The sequence below is a fragment of the Blennius ocellaris genome (genome assembly GCF_963422515.1).
Source record: "Blennius ocellaris genome assembly, chromosome: 4".
Classification (NCBI taxonomy): Eukaryota; Metazoa; Chordata; class Actinopteri; order Blenniiformes; family Blenniidae; genus Blennius; species Blennius ocellaris.
Window position 1 is genome coordinate 13476028 of NC_137653.1, and position 21858 is coordinate 13497885.

The 21858-nt window shown below is 41.7% G+C and overlaps 3 protein-coding genes across 3 annotated transcripts; all 3 read left to right on the top strand.

Annotated features, from left to right (window-relative positions):
- The first annotated feature begins 2447 nt into the window (after positions 1-2447).
- LOC308129171 (protein transport protein Sec61 subunit alpha-like 1) lies at positions 2448-10009 on the top strand. The gene is made up of 12 exons (XM_080494976.1): positions 2448-2527; positions 3151-3218; positions 3333-3398; positions 4683-4761; positions 4841-4972; positions 5057-5166; positions 5637-5790; positions 5876-6036; positions 6143-6340; positions 7315-7506; positions 7601-7677; positions 8814-10009. Exons 1-12 carry the CDS (start codon positions 2521-2523, stop codon positions 8998-9000), a joined length of 1431 nt encoding a protein of 476 aa, XP_080351102.1. The 5' UTR covers positions 2448-2520; the 3' UTR covers positions 9001-10009.
- A 1122-nt stretch (positions 10010-11131) lies between these two features.
- Positions 11132-14221, top strand: LOC308129175 (mitochondrial intermembrane space import and assembly protein 40-like). Its single transcript, XM_080494982.1, has 3 exons — positions 11132-11247; positions 12665-12763; positions 12986-14221. Exons 1-3 carry the CDS (start codon positions 11226-11228, stop codon positions 13312-13314), a joined length of 450 nt encoding a protein of 149 aa, XP_080351108.1. The 5' UTR covers positions 11132-11225; the 3' UTR covers positions 13315-14221.
- Positions 14222-15887: 1666 nt separating this feature from the next.
- uroc1 (urocanate hydratase 1) lies at positions 15888-21300 on the top strand (the record flags this gene model as incomplete). Its single annotated transcript, XM_080494974.1, has 19 exons — positions 15888-16013; positions 16918-17048; positions 17504-17597; positions 17697-17756; positions 17871-17999; positions 18079-18140; positions 18224-18290; positions 18503-18646; positions 18753-18841; positions 19076-19138; positions 19242-19421; positions 19507-19604; positions 19684-19756; positions 19909-20098; positions 20198-20296; positions 20396-20495; positions 20744-20825; positions 20947-21046; positions 21160-21300. The coding sequence occupies 19 exons, from the start codon at positions 15888-15890 to the stop codon at positions 21298-21300; spliced, it is 2028 nt and encodes a 675-aa protein (XP_080351100.1).
- Positions 21301-21858: the final 558 nt, after the last annotated feature.

Genomic DNA, 21858 nt, shown 5'->3' on the forward strand with positions numbered 1-21858 from the left:
CTTGCCGCTCCAAGATCTCGTCTATATGATTTCCCAGTGTGTTGATCTGCTTCACAAACCATGGCGGGTGAGTTACCGGGCCTCATGAACAAGTGAGTGAAACATGTATCTTGCGTGATAGTGGATGGAGGGTGAACTGCCAGAACAAAACATGGAATGAGATGAATGTGAGAGAAAAAAAGAAAAGGGCAACCGGACAAAAAGCCCTCAGTGCAAAGATTTCTACATTCCTCTATGAGAGTCACACACTCTTATGTAATGTCTCCAGAGGCGCTTTTAGGGCTTTCTTTAAAATCTGAGTTCACACAAACAAAAAGAGTGACTGCTTTTAAAATGTATGCAAGCACATACAAATGGCAATAATCAGACTCAGACTCAATGAAGGAAAAAGTTTGATGAGGAAAAAAAATATTCACAGTCTATAAACAACATAACTGTTGGACCTTGCCTTCGGAATGAAAAGAAATTCATTTTCACTTTGCGTTTTTTACCATTTTGTTTTTATACCTGGCACTGTCTTATGACAGTCACATTCACTAATTCAAACAAACAAACAATGGGAGGAATTTCATGTCATTATTTGAAAAGATGACAAACAAACACTCAAGAGTGTCAACATTTCATGTGGGCCAACAGCAGCAGCTATATGCTATGATCAACATCCATTTTCAGCTCATGCGAATACATTCAAACTGTAATTGCTATTGAGCAAAACGTAGGCTTCAATGTCTTCCCTGGGGAACAACTCAACAATAAAACGACAGGGATGACAATCAAACCACTAATGTCGGGAATGAAAATCGACCCACTCGATCAACTGAGCCACAGCACAGCTGCTCCAGAGTCAAATATTGTTTTACACATTATCTTGAGCTGATAAGATATGAAAAAACTACCTTAACGTTCAAAATCATGCTTACTTAAAAACACACCAATAAGAGGCAGATCTATACTGTCAACCAACTAAGACCAAGACATTCTGTAGAGTTGGCCTCCTGGTGCCCCTACACTATGAATACAATTGTCACTGAGTTCGTAGAGGTCCTGAGGTATTTCTCTGTAACGCTGGCTACAATCCTTCTCTCAAATATGTGAGAAATGCATGTCCAGCCTTTTACGACATCCTGTTGACTGACGTTTGTATGACTTTTTCTTAGAAAGCCCAAAAGATTATCATTGGCATTCCTCTCAGTCAATTTCAATGTTTGCTAACTACAAATACTACGTTTGTTTTGCTTCTTTTATTACGAGTACATGTTTTGTCACACCATTTGTGCTCTGCAGCACAAATGGTTGGATATAACTTTTTTTTTTCCAAACAAGGAGATTATTGGTATTGCAACGCCAATGTTTAGCATTTAGAGTAAATGCACGCTGTTTTTGTCTTTTCAGTCGTTTCTGAAACCATTAGAGGTCTGCTGTTGTGTCGTTGTTTACGGTCAACTGGTTTTTCTCTTCATGGTTCGGCTCAGTCTCATCATTTCTCATCCACTGCTGCTCTCTGGTGGAGACATGCAGCGATTTCTGCAGAGAGGGAAAGCTGAAGAGTACATTGTGACGGACGTGGTCAAAAAAAAAGAATAGCTTGTTTGAAGTTAATTAGTTAATCGAAAAGTTAATTGAAGCTTTTTTTTTTCCCCATTCTCTTTATATAGGATTGTGGCCCTCTTTATATAATAGAACATTTATTATTGTTCAGAAACTATTCATTATTCAGAAACTAGAAAATCTGACCTGGAAAACTACATTTAAACCATCTATCTATTTGTGTTTTAGTACTTTGTCCAACATCACGTCAAATCAGGTAAAATGAATAAATAAATAGAATCAAGACCCAATAAAATAGACACAAGACATGGAGGGAAGAAAATGACTTGATATAAAAGTAGTGACAATATATCAGTGTTTTGAAGCTTTCCTTCGGTCAGACTGTGTCCAAGTATTCCAACGTCTTCCCATACAGAGGCCGGTCTGCTTAAACTGTGAGAAGAGGACAAAAGATAGATACATATGCAATTCAAATGAAGTACAAGAACTTCGAACACTTATCACGGAGGGAGAATTTGAATATAGCTGATTGTTGCACTTGATTAGTCAGTTTTCTCACACTTGGAAGCATGTTTTATGTGAAATGACTTCTTCAAGCAAGAATAATTTCACGTTACTTCGGAATGAGAAAAAAAAAATTGGTTTTGTGAATCTTTAAAAAAAAAAAAAGAAAGAAAGAAAGAAAGAAAAAGTGTAGTTCTGGCAGAATGAGGTGGAGCCCGCAACAATTCCCCCACGTCCTTACATAAAACGAAAGAAAAACTGTAACTTTAAAAGTATCCTGCTCGAGAGGAGGACAATTGTGCGCTGTGTCTTTAAATCTTAGTGTATCGTGTCTCTAGTGGTGACGTGTCTGTAAAGTTTCTCCTCCTCCTCTTCCTCCTCCTCCTCCTCCTCCCAGACGCTCAGTCACAATTCGGTCTGCCCTGATTTACACAGCAAAGAAGCCTTTAAGCGGACACCGGCATCACCATGGGCAGTGAGTATCGTTCTGTTGCGTCTTGTTTTGCAGCGCGAGCTTCAACTCGTGTCGTCTCAGTAACGGTAACTTAGTTCTACCGTGTCAGCCATTGGTGGCGGACAGGCTCGCTTGACGCCGTCGCAAACCTACTGGATTCGTGTTGTAGGGTGTGTGTGTTTCAGGTTGGGGATACAGCTTGTAGAATAAACACACCACACGGTACGGAGTCGGCACTTAAATTTCCCGGCTATAATTGAGCTTTTAAAGATGTGCCACGACGGCGGTTGGAGTTGAGCGGTGAAGCTGCTTGCGAGCTAACTCGTTAGCCGCTCATTCAAAGACACTGGCTGTCTGAGTGATGACGACGCATTAGAGCGCCGGTTGCTCGGCGTGAAAGCCTCCGCTCGTACTGTCCCCAACACGCCGACAACACACGCTCTTTAACCGTGTGAAGGTCGACCCCAGCACACGTGGAAGGATTTACTTTTATTTGACTCTCACTTTGTTGATTATTGTAAATTCAAATACCCCCCCTGAACCCCCCCCCCCCCCCCTCCTCCTCCTCCTTCCCATTCACTGCCACGTCCCATTGAAGAGCAGCTCCCTCCACCTCACTACAACTCTCTCCTGCTTGTTTCCAGTCAAATTCCTGGAGGTGATCAAGCCTTTCTGTGCCGTGCTGCCAGAGATCCAGAAACCAGAGAGAAAGGTGTGTATTCTCATTCTCGTTTTTTATAGTTTTTTTTTACACCCCCCTCCCTACCAGGCTGTTTGAGGCCTTTGCTTGGTGTGACTCTCCCCTGTGATGTGCTGTCATCAACAGATTCAGTTCAGAGAAAAGGTGCTATGGACGGCCATCACTCTCTTCATCTTCCTGGTGTGCTGCCAGGTTGGTTCCCCTTTTACGACTCTTGTGTTTTCCTCAGTCAAGAGGTTTACATCCAATCCAGGTTAATTCAATTCGAGGTGCTTAACGGAGTAATGACCGGATCACTGACACTTTGTTCGGAGCTTGTTGTGGTGTTTTTAAATTAGCCATTCAAACACTGCTCTTTGAGTAATTATTCCTCCTACATGATGTCCTTTAAAAAAAATTGTAATTAAAATCAATCATTTCCATTCACATTTTATGTTATTATTAGGAATGCACAATCATAATATTTAATATGGATATCCTCGATAAGCTTTCATAATCCTCCTGTGGCCTGGTGACAGCACAAGGTACTGGTACCTGCAGGAATACCTGAAAAGTCCTGTTATTGTTCTTAATTTGTAAGCTGGTTTTTAAAGGCTGATCTAAGATTTTTATTGAGTTATTTTTAATTGAGTTGGATAAAACTGAATTTTAAAGAGCTCTTTTGGAAGACAAATGGATCTATTTCTGCATGCAGCTCTCCTACACTGATTATTTATGAGAAAAATCATGTCAGTTGACAATAATATTGACTTCCACTTTTTTTTTTTAAGGAAGTTATAAACAGGCTGCTTATTTTCATTGTGATTATGTGTTTAATCTTGTCTGTGGTTGAACGGCTGCACTGCAGAACACCCGTGCGCTTTGCAGTGACCAGTATGGCCTTAATTTTATGCTTCGTGGCATTTTATTGATGTAAATAGTATGTGAATTATTGTTGTGAGAAATGCACATGTCAGATTCTGTTAAGCTGTCACCGTCAGCCTAAGAGTGGGAGATCTGTAACCTGTGTGATCAAGATCCGGTAGAAAACAAGTAGGGATACTTTAAAAAAAGTAGGGATACTTTCCAAAGTAGAAAAAGAAGCAAGTGTTTCAATTTTAAACGCTGCTCTTGGACAGAGTTCATGGCTTTTAACTCTCAATCTACTCTTGGTATTGATAAATCTAAAACCTGTATGCTCAGAGCTGCAACCATAATATTCGTAGTTTGTTTTGAGTTATCGATTTGACTTACCGATCCAATAGTAAATTGTCACAAGTCAAACTCTTGGTGCCAGTTGAACAAAAGTTCATTACTTGGATGAAGATTTACCGCAGTGAATATATATATGCATGTTGTTTCATGGAGAATTAGTCTCGTACATTAAAATATGTCGTCGAACCAATGAGTTCAAGCGTCCTCAGTCAAACTAAATAATTTCCTCAGTTAGCTCATTGATGAGATTGAGACTAACGTGGCTAAATGTGTCTCCCTCAGATTCCTCTCTTCGGCATCATGTCCTCCGACTCTGCAGACCCTTTCTACTGGATGAGAGTCATTCTGGCCTCAAACAGAGGTACTGATCCCAGTGTTGAGCAGTAAAACGAGTGGCTGCTGTCCCGCCAGTTTACCGTAACTCCGCCGCCTCCCTCCAGGTACTCTGATGGAGCTGGGGATCTCGCCAATCGTCACCTCAGGCCTCATCATGCAGCTGCTGGCTGGAGCCAAGATCATTGAAGTTGGAGACACTCCAAAGGACAGAGCTCTCTTCAACGGAGCTCAGAAATGTAAGTCACCTCTCGGCAAGAGGTGGTTTGAGCTTGGTTGGATATTATGATTTAAAAACTCTTAAATCTGTGTGTTGTTTTCAGTGTTTGGGATGATCATCACCATCGGCCAGGCTATCGTGTATGTGATGACCGGCATGTACGGAGATCCTTCGGAGATGGGCGCTGGAATCTGTCTGCTGATCATCATTCAGGTGAGGACAAGATTTTCTTTGTCCGCGTCGCAACCGATTGTGAACTTAAGGATAATACGATTAAAATGCTCGTAAGAGAACGGATGTGAAGCGTCAAGTGGTTTTATGTGAAATCGTGTTAAAGTAAGTCACTTATCAGGTTCTGCGCTTCCTTTACAATCGCTGCCTAGTGATAGCTGAACATTACTAAAATGTAATCTACAGCGGGGTTGTGAAGATATTCACCTAGTAGAAGCATTGAAATGGTTAGCGTAAGTCAGCGCTTCAGCTTTTAAGAATACACATTTTTCCAAAGGACGAAGAAGTGCTGACTTCCTCACTCCTCCACTTTAAGTTACATTTTGATTATAAGAGGTCTAAAGTATTGTCGGCTTTGAGTGAGGGTTCAGCCAGAGAAACAGGAATTCGCAGCCAAGAGAAACCTTTTCAGATCTTCTCCCGCTCACCGTCTGCTTGGTGTCTTCGTGTAGCTCTTCGTCGCCGGACTCATCGTGCTCCTGCTGGATGAGCTGCTTCAGAAAGGCTATGGTCTGGGTTCGGGGATCTCCCTCTTCATCGCCACCAACATCTGCGAGACGATCGTCTGGAAGGCCTTCAGTCCCACCACCGTCAACACCGGACGAGGTGAGGAGCGACTCGGTGGTGATGATGAGCCTCACGCCACAGCTGTGCTCGGCGCCACCCAGTCACTCTTCCTTTGTGTGTGTAGGCACCGAGTTTGAGGGCGCGATCATCGCTCTGTTCCATCTGCTGGCGACCAGGACGGACAAAGTGCGAGCTCTGAGAGAAGCTTTCTACAGACAGAACCTGCCCAACCTCATGAACCTCATCGCCACCGTGTTCGTCTTTGCCGTGGTGATATACTTTCAGGTGAGCTGTTCTCAAATGAGTCACACGAGGCTGGTGGTGGTTTTTTATTTATTTTATTTTTGTTGGTACAAATGTATCTTAAATGTCGCCTCTTTTATTTCCACAGGGATTCAGGGTGGATCTGCCCATCAAGTCAGCCCGCTACCGTGGCCAGTACAACACCTACCCCATCAAGCTCTTCTACACCTCCAACATCCCCATCATCCTGCAGTCTGCCCTGGTTTCCAACTTGTACGTTATCTCCCAGATGCTTTCCACACGCTTCAGTGGCAACTTCCTGGTTAATCTGCTGGGAACTTGGTCTGTGAGTATCCATTTGATCTAAACCGTCACCGTTTGTAGCGTTTGTCATTTGTTTAATGCAGGGAAGCATCAAAACCTCAATGAAAGAATGGATTCAGTATACAGTCGATGGAAGGGAAGTTATTGTTTGAAAGACTAAAAGTTAGATGTGTGTCGGAGCCGATTCGCTGTTTTATCACCACCTATGTTTCTAACTGTTTTGTTTTTTTTCTCTTTTTGATTTCACAAAATGTTTTGTGGTCCTAGGGTGGCCTAAAGACTAAAATAGCTCAAAGGAAGTCAACAACACTAAATTACAATCCAGTTTGAAGGACAAGTTATGTAACTAAGAGCTGCAGCAACCGACATGATGTGCATAATAATGACTTGCTTCCGGCTGTTTCCCAGTTAAATGTTCACGAAGTGAGTTCGAGGGCAGCGACCGACTTGTTTAATAAGTTTAACTTTTCATAAACTGAGGTTTGACTGTGTTGACGTAGTTCCAGGAAAAACATGACTGAACACTGTAAACACACATCCCACCACTACACTGAATATTTATCTCGTTGTTTATCCTTAACCATGTTTAAAGTCAAAACATGCCGTTAAATGTCAATGCGTGTTTAGTTAATTTTTTTATGATGAGAAGGAAGCATGCGTTTAATGTACACGCATTTTAATTATCATTTGAACTTACCATTTTAATCATTCCGCCAGTTGGTTTGGATGTGTGAAGGAAGTTTGAGCTGGAAAACAATGTTTCCTTTGGTGACCGTTATTTTTGCGCCAACTCGCTTCGACAGAAGAATCTGCATAAACAGTTTTCACATTTAGCTTTCATCAATTTTTTTTTCTGTTTTTACAATAGCTTCAATGGACCTATGTCCAATAGGACTCATTTTTAAATGTGTTTCAGGTTTGGATTACATCATTTCAGTCTATAATTTTCCATTTTCACATAAAAAACAAAACAATGTCCCTCTTCCTGTTTTGTAGGACACATCGTCTGGTGGTCCAGCGCGTGCCTACCCTGTCGGGGGTCTCTGTTACTTCCTCTCCCCCCCGGAGTCGTTTGGCTCGGTGTTGGATGACCCGGTCCACGCGGTCATCTACATCGTCTTCATGCTCGGCTCCTGTGCCTTCTTCTCCAAAACCTGGATCGAAGTGTCCGGATCCTCGGCGAAAGACGTAAGTGTGCCGAGCCTCGCTGTCGGCGGTGTTGCTGTTGGTTGAAATCAAAGGGACTTTTTATTTGAGCTCGGTTTGCTTCACCGTCATTCAGGTGGCGAAACAGCTGAAGGAGCAGCAGATGGTGATGAGAGGACACAGAGAAACCTCAATGGTCCATGAGTTGAACAGGTAAACTCCAAAGTCCTTTTTTTGCTCAGCACCTTCAGAAATCAGCTGAGATCAAAGTGTATTCACTAGGAATGGATTCCTTTCCCATTTCAACCGATATGGTTGCGATACCGGTACTCAACGGCCCCAATTTTCAGCACTTTTGCGTGTTTACGTGGTAATAAATGTTAAGAAAATTCAATGTGACTTTTATTTCTCAACACGTTAACTTTTGTTTCAAAAATGTCTTCAACATGAAAACCCTTCACTACAACTATGCAGCGTTGTTTTCATAATGATGTAACTCCTACTTCTTTCCTCTCTGGAAACTTTGAGGCTCCATGGAGGGCAAATAAGTTTAAAACAAATGAGCAATCTCTTCATCCTGGAGAATCATCTCATGCTGAACCAGGAGCGTCCTCAGATTAGAAGTTTTCCCGCCACTGGCCTCGCATTTCACAAATATTGCAGGGATCTATAGCGTAATCTGCATCACATTTTGAAAAGTAGAGCCAAACTTTTAAGTGATTTTCTATCAGTCATGCTGGTTCTGTTCACTACTGACACGATGCTGCATTCAAGTCCGGCTCGGAAAATAGCCAACTCTTCCACTTTCAGTCACAAGGATGCGTTCAGGGACTGAAATATAGTGCCGTTTGATTATACGTGAATCGGTGCTCGGTCGTTACTCATCGCCAGTATTCACAGCAGTAACTCAGGCATTCGAGTGCAGCCAACTTGTAAAGCCCTGCTTGATCTCAGCTGGGCCGGAGCAGTAAAGTAATTATCTATGAATACAGCCAAAAAAAGATTTCTCTTCGTCTGATAAGCGACAGAAGTTCTGAAGCCGTCTGTATACATGGTGTATAAAACAATTCTTTGTATTCTTGATTTGGTCTTCATGTACTTTTGGTAACAAAGGCAGGCAGCTTTCACTTCAACTGCTGCTCAGTTCTGCTTCCTGTGTCGTTTTATCTGCAGATCTTACTAAATCAACCGCTCATACGAGTCAGATTAGACATAGCTGCTACATTTAAAAACTTTAGAAAGCTTACTTGCAACTGCTAGGCTCATTTTGTCCCTTGAGCTGTATTTCTTACACACATGTTCCAGGGCTTTTATCAGGACGACGACTAAATCCCTGTTTTGTTTTGCAGGTACATCCCCACTGCCGCGGCCTTCGGTGGACTGTGTATCGGCGGTTTATCTGTGATGGCGGACTTCCTGGGCGCCATCGGCTCTGGGACGGGTATCCTGCTGGCCGTCACCATCATCTATCAGTACTTTGAGATCTTTGTGAAAGAACAGAGTGAAGTGGGCAGCATGGGGGCCCTGCTCTTCTAGGACGGACGCAAAGTTCCCACCTCTTACCAACTTTTATTTGTATCGCCAACCTCTCATTTATTTGACGTCCGTATGACGCCGCCCCCCCCCCCCCCCCCCCCCCCCCCCCCTCCCTTCTCCTCCCGCATCACCAGCCCTGTAACTTCAGGTCGTGTGAGGAACCTTCAGGAGTCTCTGCTGGAATGAGCTGCTCTGAGGCGGTGGGACTATGTAATGACAGCCACATCAAGTGCCCCCTCCACACACACACACACACACACACACCTTCCAAAGTGAGACAACAACCTCCATCTGAACTGTACTGCATCAGACTTTTTTCTTTTTTTTTCACTAAGCTAAAGGTTGAAGCTCTCCAGGAGTCCCTTTGAAATGCTTTCTGCAGGAGTTTGGTCTTTTTTCTGTTGTTTTTAGACCGGCAAAGTGAGCATTTCAATATGCAGGCAAACTTGATTCAGATGGAAATCAACAGCCTGCGGTGTGCTCAGCGTTGCCTTGGTTTCTACTTTTAATTTCAGTTCTTTCGTTGTTGTTGTTGTTGTTGTTGACCTGCCAATCAGGTGACGGTGTGGACCAGACGCTGAACTGTCAGATGCTGCATCCTGTACTGTACGTGTTCCTGTGTTTATAGCTTTTATTAGATCAGGGTCCTGCAAGAAGAGGGTGTGGAGCTCATATTGGGTTTCAGCTCCAAGTAAAAGCAAACAGTCATCTGGTGAACATTTTAAAGGAAAAAAAAAAAATGACTATTGGTTGTTTTGGTGTATGGCATTCCTTGGGAGCTGCAGTATTAACTTGCATGTCACATTCTCTCTTGTTTCCTCTATTCTCAGATCTTTTGTTTTGTCATGTCTGCTCTACATGCTTTCACTAATCCGATTTCCAGATTATGACGTTCTGTACATAGGCCATGCATTGAATACTTTGAATTTGTCTTAAATGTAAGATAAAGTCTTTGAATATGTAAAAAAAAAAAAAAAAAAAAATACATTTCAGAACAAACTTATATAAAAAAGACATTTTGACTCAGTGTTTGTGTTTTTCTTGTTTGTTTTCCATGTTTTGTTTGTTTTTGGGGGTGTTGATATGCAATGTCAACACAGTATGTCGGTTATGCTTAAATCTTTCAGAAGCTACTGTTAGGGTTTGCTGTGTTGGACTGTTATGAGAGAAGCAGTTTTGTTGAAGTGTACTAATGTGAAAGTCTATGAATGGACAATGATGTCCAGAGGGTGGAGTGGTGAGTAAGAAAATCTAAAAATATCCAACATGTTTAAAGAGCAGGCAGAATCAAACATTTTGTCCAGTGGTTTTCAAAAAGCATTAGGCCACCAGGTTGGTACATCCATTGACATTGTGACACCATATTTATTAACAATATATCTACAACAAGTGACAATAAGAGCATGTTTAGTAACTTTAGTGGCAGATAACCAATCACATTGTTGGGCAGGAGGCTGGATGTCGTCGGTTTTGCGTCATAGCGAGTGTGTTGTGTGTTTTAGAGTCCAGGTCAAGCCTTTATGTGAGGAGTTTACATGTTCACCCCTGTATTTTGGGGTTGGGAAAGCTATGTTTCTAAATCGTGGCTAACTGATGACTAAATAGCCTCTAGTTGTGAGTGTTTTCCAGGGTGTGTCCTGATCTTTTGTATCACTTTATCTAGTTCAGGGCCACAGGGCAGTGGAGTGAATTGCAACTAACTGTGGCCAAGACGCTACACCCTGGACGGGTCACTAGTGTGTCGCGCTTAAGTGTTTTAAGGCTGGATTCAAAAGTAGTGAGTGTGTCGGCCATCCTCAGGTGTTCAGGACATTTGTTCCACAAGTAAGGAGTGTAGTAACTAAAGCTTCACTTTGTTTCTTCTATCTCCGGGAACATTTATTAAACCTCTTGCTGAGGACCTCGGGCGTCTGAATGTTTCATATGCTGTATGTATAGGATCAAGTTTCCACTTTCAAGTGTTTTAATGAGTTATATATGGGGGTATTGACCCTCCCAGCCGGCAGGGGGCAGCAGTGCACGCTGCCTGGCTGAACACAGCCACAGACAACAAAACAGAAGAAGACCTGTAACATGTGTATGGAGGTTAGTTGTGAAACATCCTCCCGAAGATGGAGTGAAAGCCGCACCGTCCTGCTGCGCTGTGCGTTGTGAACTGTCGAGAGCTGGTTGTCCTCGGTGGCCTGCAGAGACTCTGGAGGAGGATTTCTGGCTTTCATGAAGTCATGAGCTCGGTCAGACGGGACGGTAAGGATGCTAACCTATGCTAACCTCTCGGTGGAGCTAACCGTGAAGTTTCCTGCGGTCTGAAAGAGAAAATCAATATGGATGTAGACGCTCGTTTGACGAGCTTCTTACTCGAAGATGGGATCAGATGAGGTGATCTAGACAAAGTAAAGAAAACAAATTTAAACATTCAGATCCGTCGTGTATAATTGTAAACAGTTAGAAGCTGCATTGTAGTGTGCAGGCTTTTATCATGGTATGTTTATTATTATGACTGGTTAAGTATTTACCAGTAGTAAATAGTCCATTTAGAATAGAAGAGAATAGAGGAACCACACAAAGACATTAATGCAGGATTTGTCCGAAAATCTATATAATCTTGAGTAGGACACTTTAAACTATGAATTTGAACAAAGCAACACAAGTTCATTGTTGATGGATATTCCTAGATTTGTCTAGGATTTAGATTTATCTATCTAGACTGTCATAATTGTAATGCATTCCAGAAATTCTACACAGCTCTTAGTGTTTAGTTCAGCTATTAAATCAATTAACCTTAGACTGTAGGTAACGTGCAACTGTTGGTTTGGAAGATATCTCACAAGGTCACTTACGCATAAGAAGAGGTTTAGGTAGTTCCGTCCATTGCAGATCAATGATCAATTGTTGAAGCTATCAGCAGCAGCTCAGTTATTGTAAAAAAAAAAAAAAAAAAGACATTAATAGACATCCTACAAAAAAACTCAAATATCATTATGTGAAGACCTTGCAGATATCTTTTTTTTCTATAGACTTTCCAGTTCACTTTGTACTTGTTCAATGTCATAAGATCATAGTTTAGAAGTTTTTTTTTATATATATATTAATTTGGTGCTGCAAACCTCAAAGATACAATATTATAATATATACAAAACAGAAATGATAAAGTCCTGCGATCATCTCAAGGATGATCAGGTGATGTCCTTCTGCCAGGAGGCATTTTCTACCACAAGATGGTGTATTGAGTCACTGAAAGAAGCAAAATCAGCTGAAACTCCACAGTGCTGTTGTCTATGTGTAAAGTAAATATACTCTTATATGTCTGCCAGGAATCGCCCAGTGTAATTGCGAAAAATGTGCTCGAACAGATCAACATACTTTCACTCATTTCAGTGGGCTTTCAAGTTGTCACAGGTTAGTTATTATTCATGTGAAAACCTGAGATTTGGGTTGTCAGTTCGAGCCTTACACACAAAATGTGATCCACAGTGCTACAATACTAACGACCAAAAAATAGAGAGCCCAAACTTAAGAATACAAGACAGGGAGGACAGACTGACTGTCACCCAATTCCCAAACTGACAAACCTGCATGTACAGATATAAAGAAGTACTATAAAATAAACGACAACATAGCAATCATTCAGTCATCATATAATGCAATGGATTTTATTTAACAGGTAAAGACACAATCATCTTTGTCACCAAAGAGGATCATGCGACACCCAGCAGAGCTGAGCTGGTGGAGGAAGACCCCAACGACCCATATGAGGAGCGAGGTGAGGACCCATTAAACCAGTCAGACCAACTGCAGCTCACTGGGAGTCTGTTCTTTTCTATTGGCTTTATTATTTTTAGATCCTTTTAAACATCCTCCCTTTCTCTCTCTCTCTCTCTCTCTCTCTCTCTCTCTCTCTCTCTCTCTCTCTCTCTCTCTCTCTCTCTCTCTCTCTCTCTCTCTCTCTCTCTCACCCCCCCCCCCTCTCTCCCTCCCCCCGTAGGTCTAATCCTTCCCAATGGGGAAATCAACTGGAACTGCCCCTGTCTCGGCGGCATGGCCAGCGGGCCTTGTGGGACTGAATTCAAGGACGCCTTCTCCTGTTTCCACTACAGTAAAGAGGAGGTGAAGGGATCCGACTGCATCGAGCAGTTCAGGGCGATGCAGGGTTGTATGCAGCTCTACCCAGAGCTCTACCCACAAGATGCCGAGAAATCCCCCGGTCAGACCTCACAAGACTCTGCTGACAACTCGGATGTACACTCAACATCTGCAGCTGAGCAGGACTCTGTAACCACACAACCCGACACGGAGAGCTCAGTGGAAAGCTAGTGCAGGGCTTCAGTCTGTCAGTCGCGGTTTTTTTTCAAAATTATTTTACTGTTAAAAAGAATCTAAACAATCCGTTAAAAAAGAAAAACTGGCACCTTAATTTTTCATTCCGATATATGTGTCAGTGGTGTTGAGAATATGTGATTTCATGTTGAGACAATTCTCTGCTTAACATAAATCTTTCCTTATCATTGTTTTTTTTTTTTTGTTTTTTTTTTTTAGATTTATATAGCGCCTTCTAACCACACTGAGTGCAGTCCCAAAGCGCTTCACATATCAGTCATTCACCCATTCACGCTCACATTCACACACCAATGGGACAGTTGTTGTAGCAGGAAGCGCCATAGAAATGAAGACGTGTATTTTAAGGAGACGTGGCCACGGTTAAACTTCTATTTTCTCACTGAAGGTCGAATATGAAAAGTCATGAGATTTATACAGCAGATCTGTACTCTTTGGTATGTAAAGCATGACGTTCGTCCCAATTTAAACCTCCGTTCATAGAGAAGATGAACTGTAATCATACTGAGATTAAACAAGATTAAATACAAATTGTTTAGGTCCACCATGCTGCTCATTGAAAAGAAGCCGGTCAGATCCTCATTTCTGGGAATTTTCTTTGTGATGTCTCTCAAGACTGTAAGGTTACACTGAAATACCTTCATCCAATCTTTATTTAATTGTGTTGCTCTATTGTATATTTTGTTTCGATGTAATGGCATGTTACAGACTTAATGCATCTTAAGGTTGAACACAGGGTTTGTTTTGGTGATGCATTTGATGGAGCTGATGAATTCACAGGGTATTTTTAGTGTGGGATCTTCCGTGCCGCATTCCCACTGTTGCCCTCCGTCTCCTGGGACTGCATTTCTTTTGATAATTTGTAACCAGACATTTAAACATTTACCTCATGTGAACTGAACCAGAACACAGTTCAACAGCACAGCAGTACTTGAAGTCAATGTTGTGAAATTGAATAAAACGTCTGAACTGTTTCTTTTTTCTTTTTTTACTTATATATTTATTTATTTTTTTTGCAGGATTTTTTGGGTGGGTGTGTTTGGAGATTAGTTGTCCAATGTGAGACTTTTACTTGGGCTTTGTGTTATACTCAATGTCGTCAAGAGTAAAACACGCCACTTTGATTGTTGCTGGCCAAGCAGAGGGTCCACTGTGAGCTGATCTCAACCCTTTCCACCCTGGAGGCCGTTGTACTGCGACTGGGCCGTATCTCAGAGGAAAACAGCCGCAGCCACGATCAGTCCAGTTTTAGCGGATGCAGTGACACTAGACTTGTGATGCATCTCTGATTTACAGTGTTGTTGAGATGGAAATTTTCCCTTATACTTCACCCAGAGACATGATCATTCCTTAAATGTCTTCTTTTTTTTTTTTGTGGAAAGAAAGTACATTTTTGCTTATGTTGTTTGAACTATTGTTTCATGAAAGTTACAAATTGTCTTCCAGCACAATGATCAAGTCTTAAAAACGGTAAAGAATTAAACTTATTATTTGTGGTAAACTATTAAACATTACATTTTAAGAGAAGGTTCAGGTTAAACTTTCTGAGACCCACTTAAGAAAAGCAAATATTGGTCAGAAAAAGTGAATCAGATGTGACATATTTCGGACTGTTACACAGGTGAACATGACGCGCTGAATGAAATAATGTGATTTTAAGCGTTGCAATTGATCTTGCCTCTTAAATCTATCACGTTTTGTGTTTTTTTAAACCACCTTATATCTACAAAAGACAATCCAGAGCCACAAGATCATTTCAAGTCACATTTCATAGTGTGAAACATGAAACAAAGACATTTTACCCAAGAGTCAAGAAGTTATACATATATATATATATATATATATATATATAGTACATGTCTGTAAATAACAGCCTTCATAGCTGGAAAATACTTTATATTCTCCCTTTAAATGACTTGATAATAAAACTCATCCAGTTATGATTACGTTTTAATGTTGGAGTCATTTGATTTCAGCAAGTGAACGACTGCTGTTAAAGTGTACTTGAAATACAAGACATTGTGAATTTCTCTTGGAGATCATTAAAGTATTTATCTATCTATCTATCTAAGAACATGAAAAGCAGATCAAGACAAAAAGGTGACTTGTGCTTGTAGAAGTAGCAAAGTAGATTTAAAAGATGTAATATTTTACCTGGGGATGAGAGACATCCCAGACTAGAAAACATAAATGACTGAAGATTTGAAAATGCAATCAACACAAGCCTTGTGGGTTTTTATAGGACTATTGTTTAACTGGGTTACATATCTTTGTGTCTGGGGTCAGAGGTCTGCGTCACAGTTTGACCAGTGAAGCACGAGCCACTTTAAACTCCCTTCATCGATCAATAATTACCAAACAACCCTCTCTATTCCTGGTGTACCATTGGTTCAATCAGAGGGGGGGAAAAAAAAAAGTCCCAAAAAGCCAATGAGAAAGTCACATGAAGGTTGATCCCACTGCAGTGTTCACAGTCTCGCTCTCCGCGGGGACAGAGCTCTTCAGTGTCCAGTCGGATCTTTGTCTCTGGGTCTCCACTGTCTGAAATCAGGATGTCCAGTTTAAAGGAGATATGCAGTGGGCTTCCCCTGGACCCTTTGCCTCCGAACAGGGGACGGGATCCCAGCATACCTCATGCTCCGATTCGGACCCCCAACCTGACTGCAGATGAGGAGCGGGTGAGGAAATAATAATAAAAATTAAAAAAAGATCATGTTTGCTTCTCCGTGTGTCAACTTTGTCAATATTTTGTGAATCAGTAGTCAAGGTAAATTGTTTGGTGTATTTCTTTTTAGGAGTACGATTTTATTTTATGCTGCCTGATGAACATTAGTTTTAGAGAAACAGAATCTTAACCGACAATAACAAGAGCTGCAATTCAAGTCCACACTCTTGCTTTTTTTTATTCTCCTTATGAATTATTTACGATAATACGGCTGTACACTGAGCAGCCACTACTGTACCTCTGTACAATCTCATATTATTTATCTCAGCCAAATTGAACTGATTTATACATATTACTTTAAAAAAAATATATATATATATTTATTTTTTTACTTGAGAGATTTAACTTTTCTAATAATCAACCCTCTCTTGTATGTTGATAGGGTTGCTAGAATACAACAAAAATTTTCATTTAAATCCTTTCTGAAGATCAAAACAACTTTTTTGTGACTGCAGGCCAGATTTGCTTTCACTAAGCATCAATAATTGTAAGATGAGCCTTATTAAAGCGGGAAGTGAATGTCTAACTTGACTTCAGCAAAACCAATCAGACCTCTACTGTGTTATACTTCAAATGTGTTCGACGTGAGAAAATAGTTGATATTATGCCATAGTGTGTGCTGAGTCAGATTGCATCACCGCTGTTGGCTCATGTTTCATCTTAAATATTGATTATTTCCAAAGGTCTTCAACCGACACAGACCAAAGGCTTTGGTCAATAATTGAGAGAGGGACATGCAGAGCTCTCCTGTTTACATAAGCCGAAGAAACAGGAGTAAAACATACACTCATGTCGGTCCACTGTCTTTCAAACATTTCTTCACTCTGACCTACTCTGCCCATGCTTCCTCCCTCCAGCTGGCATTGAGAAATGCTCTGCGCTACTTCCCGCCCTGCCATCATTCAACGCTCGCACCTGAATTTGCTCAGGAGCTGCGGCAGTATGGGCACATATACATGTACCGCTTCTGCCCCGTGCTACGTATGAGGTGAGGGCTTTTTTGTTTAGATGTCAGATCGGGAGTTCAGTCAAATATTTTCATGGACGTGGTTTGGAAAATCTGGCCTTGTTTTGTTTTTTTTCTTTTAATGACAGTGTAATCACTAGTTTCATTCATCAAAACGCTTTAGATGAGTATTTTCAGTCAAATACAGCCTATTGCTGCTGATATGCAGAACATTCACGTATGAACCAGACACATTAACAAGTCAGCCTAAATAAGCCTTCACAGGAACGAAAAATTAAGTTGACACTTTTGTGGCCATTTGAACAATGCTGTGCAAAAAAAAGTAATTGAACAGAGACTATACTTAACGTCTTGTTAGTGCCAAACTGCTGCCAAACACATCTAACTCTTACAGCACATTGGATCCTTATGTAGTTCAATATTTGTTTTTTTGTTTAGTTTTTTTGCACAACAATGATGTGGTCTGGCTTCCTCAGAGCTTACCCAATCGATGAGTACCCGTGTCGCACACGCCAAGCAGCCTCTATGATGCTCATGATCATGAACAACTTGGACCCGGTTGTAGCTCAGGTGATTTGTTTACACAACCTCTATTTCTGTAAAGTAGCAACGCTGAACATGTTTTCAGTTTTTGTTTTATTGTCTCCAAAACATTTCTTGATCCTTCAGTTTCCCCAAGAGCTTGTCACGTATGGGGGGAATGGACAAGTGTTCAGTAACTGGGCTCAGGTAAGCCTCATACTTTCTACAGTTTTTTTGTTTTTTTTTCTTTGATGGGACCATGCAGAGCCTGGCTGGTTTGGTGTGAGAAATTTGAGTTTGCTCTATAACGTGTGACCTCAGTTCCATCTGGTGATGCATTACCTGAGTGAGATGACGGAGGAACAAACCCTGGTCATGTACAGTGGACATCCCATGGGCTTGTTCCCCAGCCTGCCTTCCTCCCCTCGGGCCATCCTCACCAATGGCATGGTAACATCAACGCACACATCTGCTTCAGAGACGTGATGCCCGCATATATAGTCACGCTTTCCTCCTTTGCTCTGCTCAGGTTATTCCAAATTACTCCTCCAGAGATCAGTATGAAAAGATGTTCGCTCTTGGTGTGTCCATGTAAGTTTTCAAGGTGCTCCTTGCCATTCACTTATACGTTTTGTCTCCAGGAGAATGTATTCATATGTAGTCTTTTATTTTAGGTACGGTCAAATGACAGCAGGAAGCTACTGCTATATTGGGCCTCAAGGGATTGTTCATGGCACTATGGTTTGTAAAAAAAAAAAAAAAATTTTAAACAATAAATTTGAAAAGCAACAATTTCCAGCAATGCATTATCACTTCATTTGCTAAACCTATTTTATCACACCTTAGAAAAACTTGTAACTTTTTTAAAGCTCAAAGAACAAAAAAATGTCTTTCAAAAAAATAATACTTCCATTTGGAAGTGTCTTATAATCCACGTTTGTTTTGCTGTGTAGCTGACAGTACTGAACGCTGGTCGGAGGTATCTGGGCTCTGGCGACTTGTCGGGCCGTGTGTTCGTGACCTCTGGCCTCGGAGGCATGAGTGGAGCTCAGGCGAAAGCCGCCGTCATTGCCAGCTGCATTGGCGTGATCGCAGAGGTCAGATGGTTTCCTGTCATTTCCCGTCAGCGCTCACCGCTGACTGAGCAAAAATAGAGGAAGTCCTGTCTGTCCATGTGACTGTGTGCGTCTGATTTGTGTGTAGGTGGACGAGGCGCCGCTGAGGAAGAGACATGAGCAGGGCTGGCTGATGGAGGTCACCAGCAACATAGAGCAATGCATCAAACGAATCAGGTAACAGAGCAAACAATACAAAGGACAATAAACAAGTCCTTCAAGTATCTTATTGCGTCATTTCGTCCCTAAAATAACTGACTCCAATGAACCCCAATGAATGGCGTCAGTATTCAGCTTCAGGGAATGTCTCCATCTTCAAGTTCCAGCATAATTATATTAAATTCAAAGGAAAGAACAGAATGAGACCCTGCCTGCTGAGAAATGCTGTAATCATCTCTCTGTGTTTTACAGAGAAGCTAAACGCTCCAAGACTCCTCTCAGTCTGGGATACCATGGCAACATAGTAGACCTGTGGTGAGTAAAAACCTGCAGGTACACTGATGCAATCCAAGTCTGCAGCTCGAGTGAGTGAATCACCTTTTAAAATCGTTCCACGCTTTCTTCCTGCTCCATTAAGGGAGAGGCTCCTGTTAGAGTTCGAGAGGACGGGCGAGCTCCTGGTGGATCTGGGATCAGACCAGACCTCCCTTCACAACCCCTACAATGGGGGCTACTATCCAGTCCAACTCGGTTTCCGCCAGGCCAACCAGCTCATGTCGACAGATCCTGACCGTTTCAAAACCATGGTCCAACAAAGGTTCCATTCTTCTCCGAGTGTAGATCTGTACGTCTGCAATGCACTCTATCAAGCTAAAAACAGCATGTTTTATATTCTCTAACAGTCTCAAGAGGCATGTAATGGCCGTCAACAAGTTGTCTGACGTGGGCATGTTCTTCTGGGACTATGGTAACGCCTTTCTCTTGGAGGCAAAGAGAGCTGGTAAGCAACACGCGCATGCGCAGTGTCATTATTCGGTTCTCAACATAAAGGAAAATGTACATGTTTTTTCTTCATACAGGTGCAGAGGTTGAAAAAGCTGGAGGAGGAGCAACAGAATTCCGTTATCCTTCTTATGTCCAAGACATCATGGGGTAACATATTCACTTCCTCTCAATCAAGCTTTATTGAGGCAAAAGAGCTGGATTTAGTGACAATATAAGTCTCACAAATGTTTCTCTACAGTTTTTTTTTTGTTTTTTTTTATTGCTTGTTCAATTAATTTTCTTATTTTTGTCTCTAACAGAGATATTTTTTCACTTGGCTTTGGGCCGTTTCGGTGGGTGTGCACATCTGGTGATCCCCAAGATCTCGCCATCACTGACGACATCGCTGCCACCGTCCTGGAGGAAATCAGTGCCCATGTGTCTGATCGCATCAAACAGCAGTACAATGACAACATCCTCTGGATCAGACAGGCTGGAAAACACAAAATGGTTATAATCTCTCAGATGCTCCATATGCTTTAAGGCAATAAAAAAATGTACAAAGACAAATGTACAAGTGACCTTCACCACTTCCTTTTCTTTAATTAGGTTGTGGGATCACAGGCCAGAATCCTGTACTCAGACCAGAAAGGACGAGTGCGCATTGCGTTAGCGATCAACCAGGCCATTGCTGATGGAAGAGTTTCAGTGAGGGGACACAAGATTATTTGACATGTTCTGATCTCTGCATGATTTGACGTTTCCAGCCGTGTCACAGTGGTATCTTTGGTTGCTTCTCTTGAACAGGCTCCGGTGGTCATTAGCAGAGACCATCATGATGTTAGCGGCACAGACAGCCCCTTCAGAGAAACCTCGAATGTGTACGATGGTTCGGCCTTCTGTGCAGGTACCTGATATACGCAATTAATCTAACTTGTGCTAAGCTTGAAGTTAAAATATGAGTTTTATTGTACAAAATCTGGAGAACATGTGACAGATACTGTTTCATAGATGAATGAAACAGTATCACTTATACGATCTATGTTGAATCTGTTACACAGTTACGTTGTTGGTTACATGTTGCCTTTCTCCCATCACCGTGGAAGAAATTACACTATGAATTGAGTTATAGCTCACAGCATCTCTCTGTTGCAGACATGGCCGTGCAGAACTTTGTTGGTGATGCTTTCAGAGGTGCCACATGGGTCGCATTGCACAACGGTGGTGGCGTAGGCTGGTAGGTCTGACTCATCGAAAAATAAATAGCAACCTGCGTAAATGACTATCTATATTCATCAACGCCATATTCTTCCAGTCATAGTATTAGGTAAATGTGTATGCCTTCATCTAAAATCCAGGGGTGAGGTTATGAATGGAGGCTTTGGTCTGATGCTGGACGGATCAGAGGAGGCCGCGAAACGCGCCAGCCTGATGCTCAACTGGGACGTGTCTAATGGGGTGAGAGGACAACAGCAGGAGGAGACTGACAACCTCAAGTAAAAGTCCCAAGTCTGCTTGGCTTGCAGACGGTAGTTAACGTATTATACTCTGTGTGTTTCTGTGTGTTGCAGGTGGCTCGCCGCTGCTGGTCCGGAAACTCCAACGCCTATGAAACCATCCAACACACCATGGAGGAGAACCGGCAGCTGCGTGTCACCATGCCTTTTCCTGTACAGGACGAACATGTGCTGGACCGTGCCCTGCAGGGCTAACAGACACTCAGACAACAACTACTTATAGCTGCATAACAAAAGAGACCAATAACGCTTAAATAGTGATGACTAATAATTAAAAAGGCTCCCACTCATTCAACACAACAGGTTGAAAATCTGCATAATAATTTACCTGTAAAAAAAAAAAAAAAAACAGGGTCTGCCGGGAAAACAGGGAGGTCAAATTAAACTATAGCATTGGCCTTTTCAACAAGAATGTTTTCTGTGTTTTGTGCTGAAAATAAACTGCAAATGCTTACAGAGTGAAGATGGGTTATTTGTGTGTCATTTTGATTTGAAACTATATCAATCACACCGTCAATGATCGATTAATCAAAATTTTTTTTATTGAAAATGAAGATGTAGGATTTAGTTGTACACCGTAAAAAAAAAAAATCCACCACTTTAATTTAACATGATCTCTAACCACCGATGCTTTAAAATGTTGAACTGAAAAGTTCACATTTGTTCTTCGTTGATAGTTGCCCTACTGTTTTTGCATCCATGTATTTGATACATTTTTAGCAACAACACTTTGTAAATAACTGGTTATTGCAG

Bases quoted from the DNA above. Each gene is read 5' to 3' on its own strand.
- LOC308129175 (XM_080494982.1), top strand. From the start codon at position 11,226: ATGAGCTCGGTCAGACGGGACG. The intron at 11,248-12,664 runs GTAAGGATGCTA...TTTATTTAACAG, and splicing joins GAGCTCGGTCAGACGGGACG to GTAAAGACACAATCATCTTT. The intron at 12,764-12,985 runs GTGAGGACCCAT...CTCCCCCCGTAG, and splicing joins CGACCCATATGAGGAGCGAG to GTCTAATCCTTCCCAATGGG.
- LOC308129171 (XM_080494976.1), top strand. The intron at 3,399-4,682 runs GTTGGTTCCCCT...TGTCTCCCTCAG, and splicing joins TCTTCCTGGTGTGCTGCCAG to ATTCCTCTCTTCGGCATCAT. The intron at 7,678-8,813 runs GTAAACTCCAAA...TTTGTTTTGCAG, and splicing joins ATGGTCCATGAGTTGAACAG to GTACATCCCCACTGCCGCGG.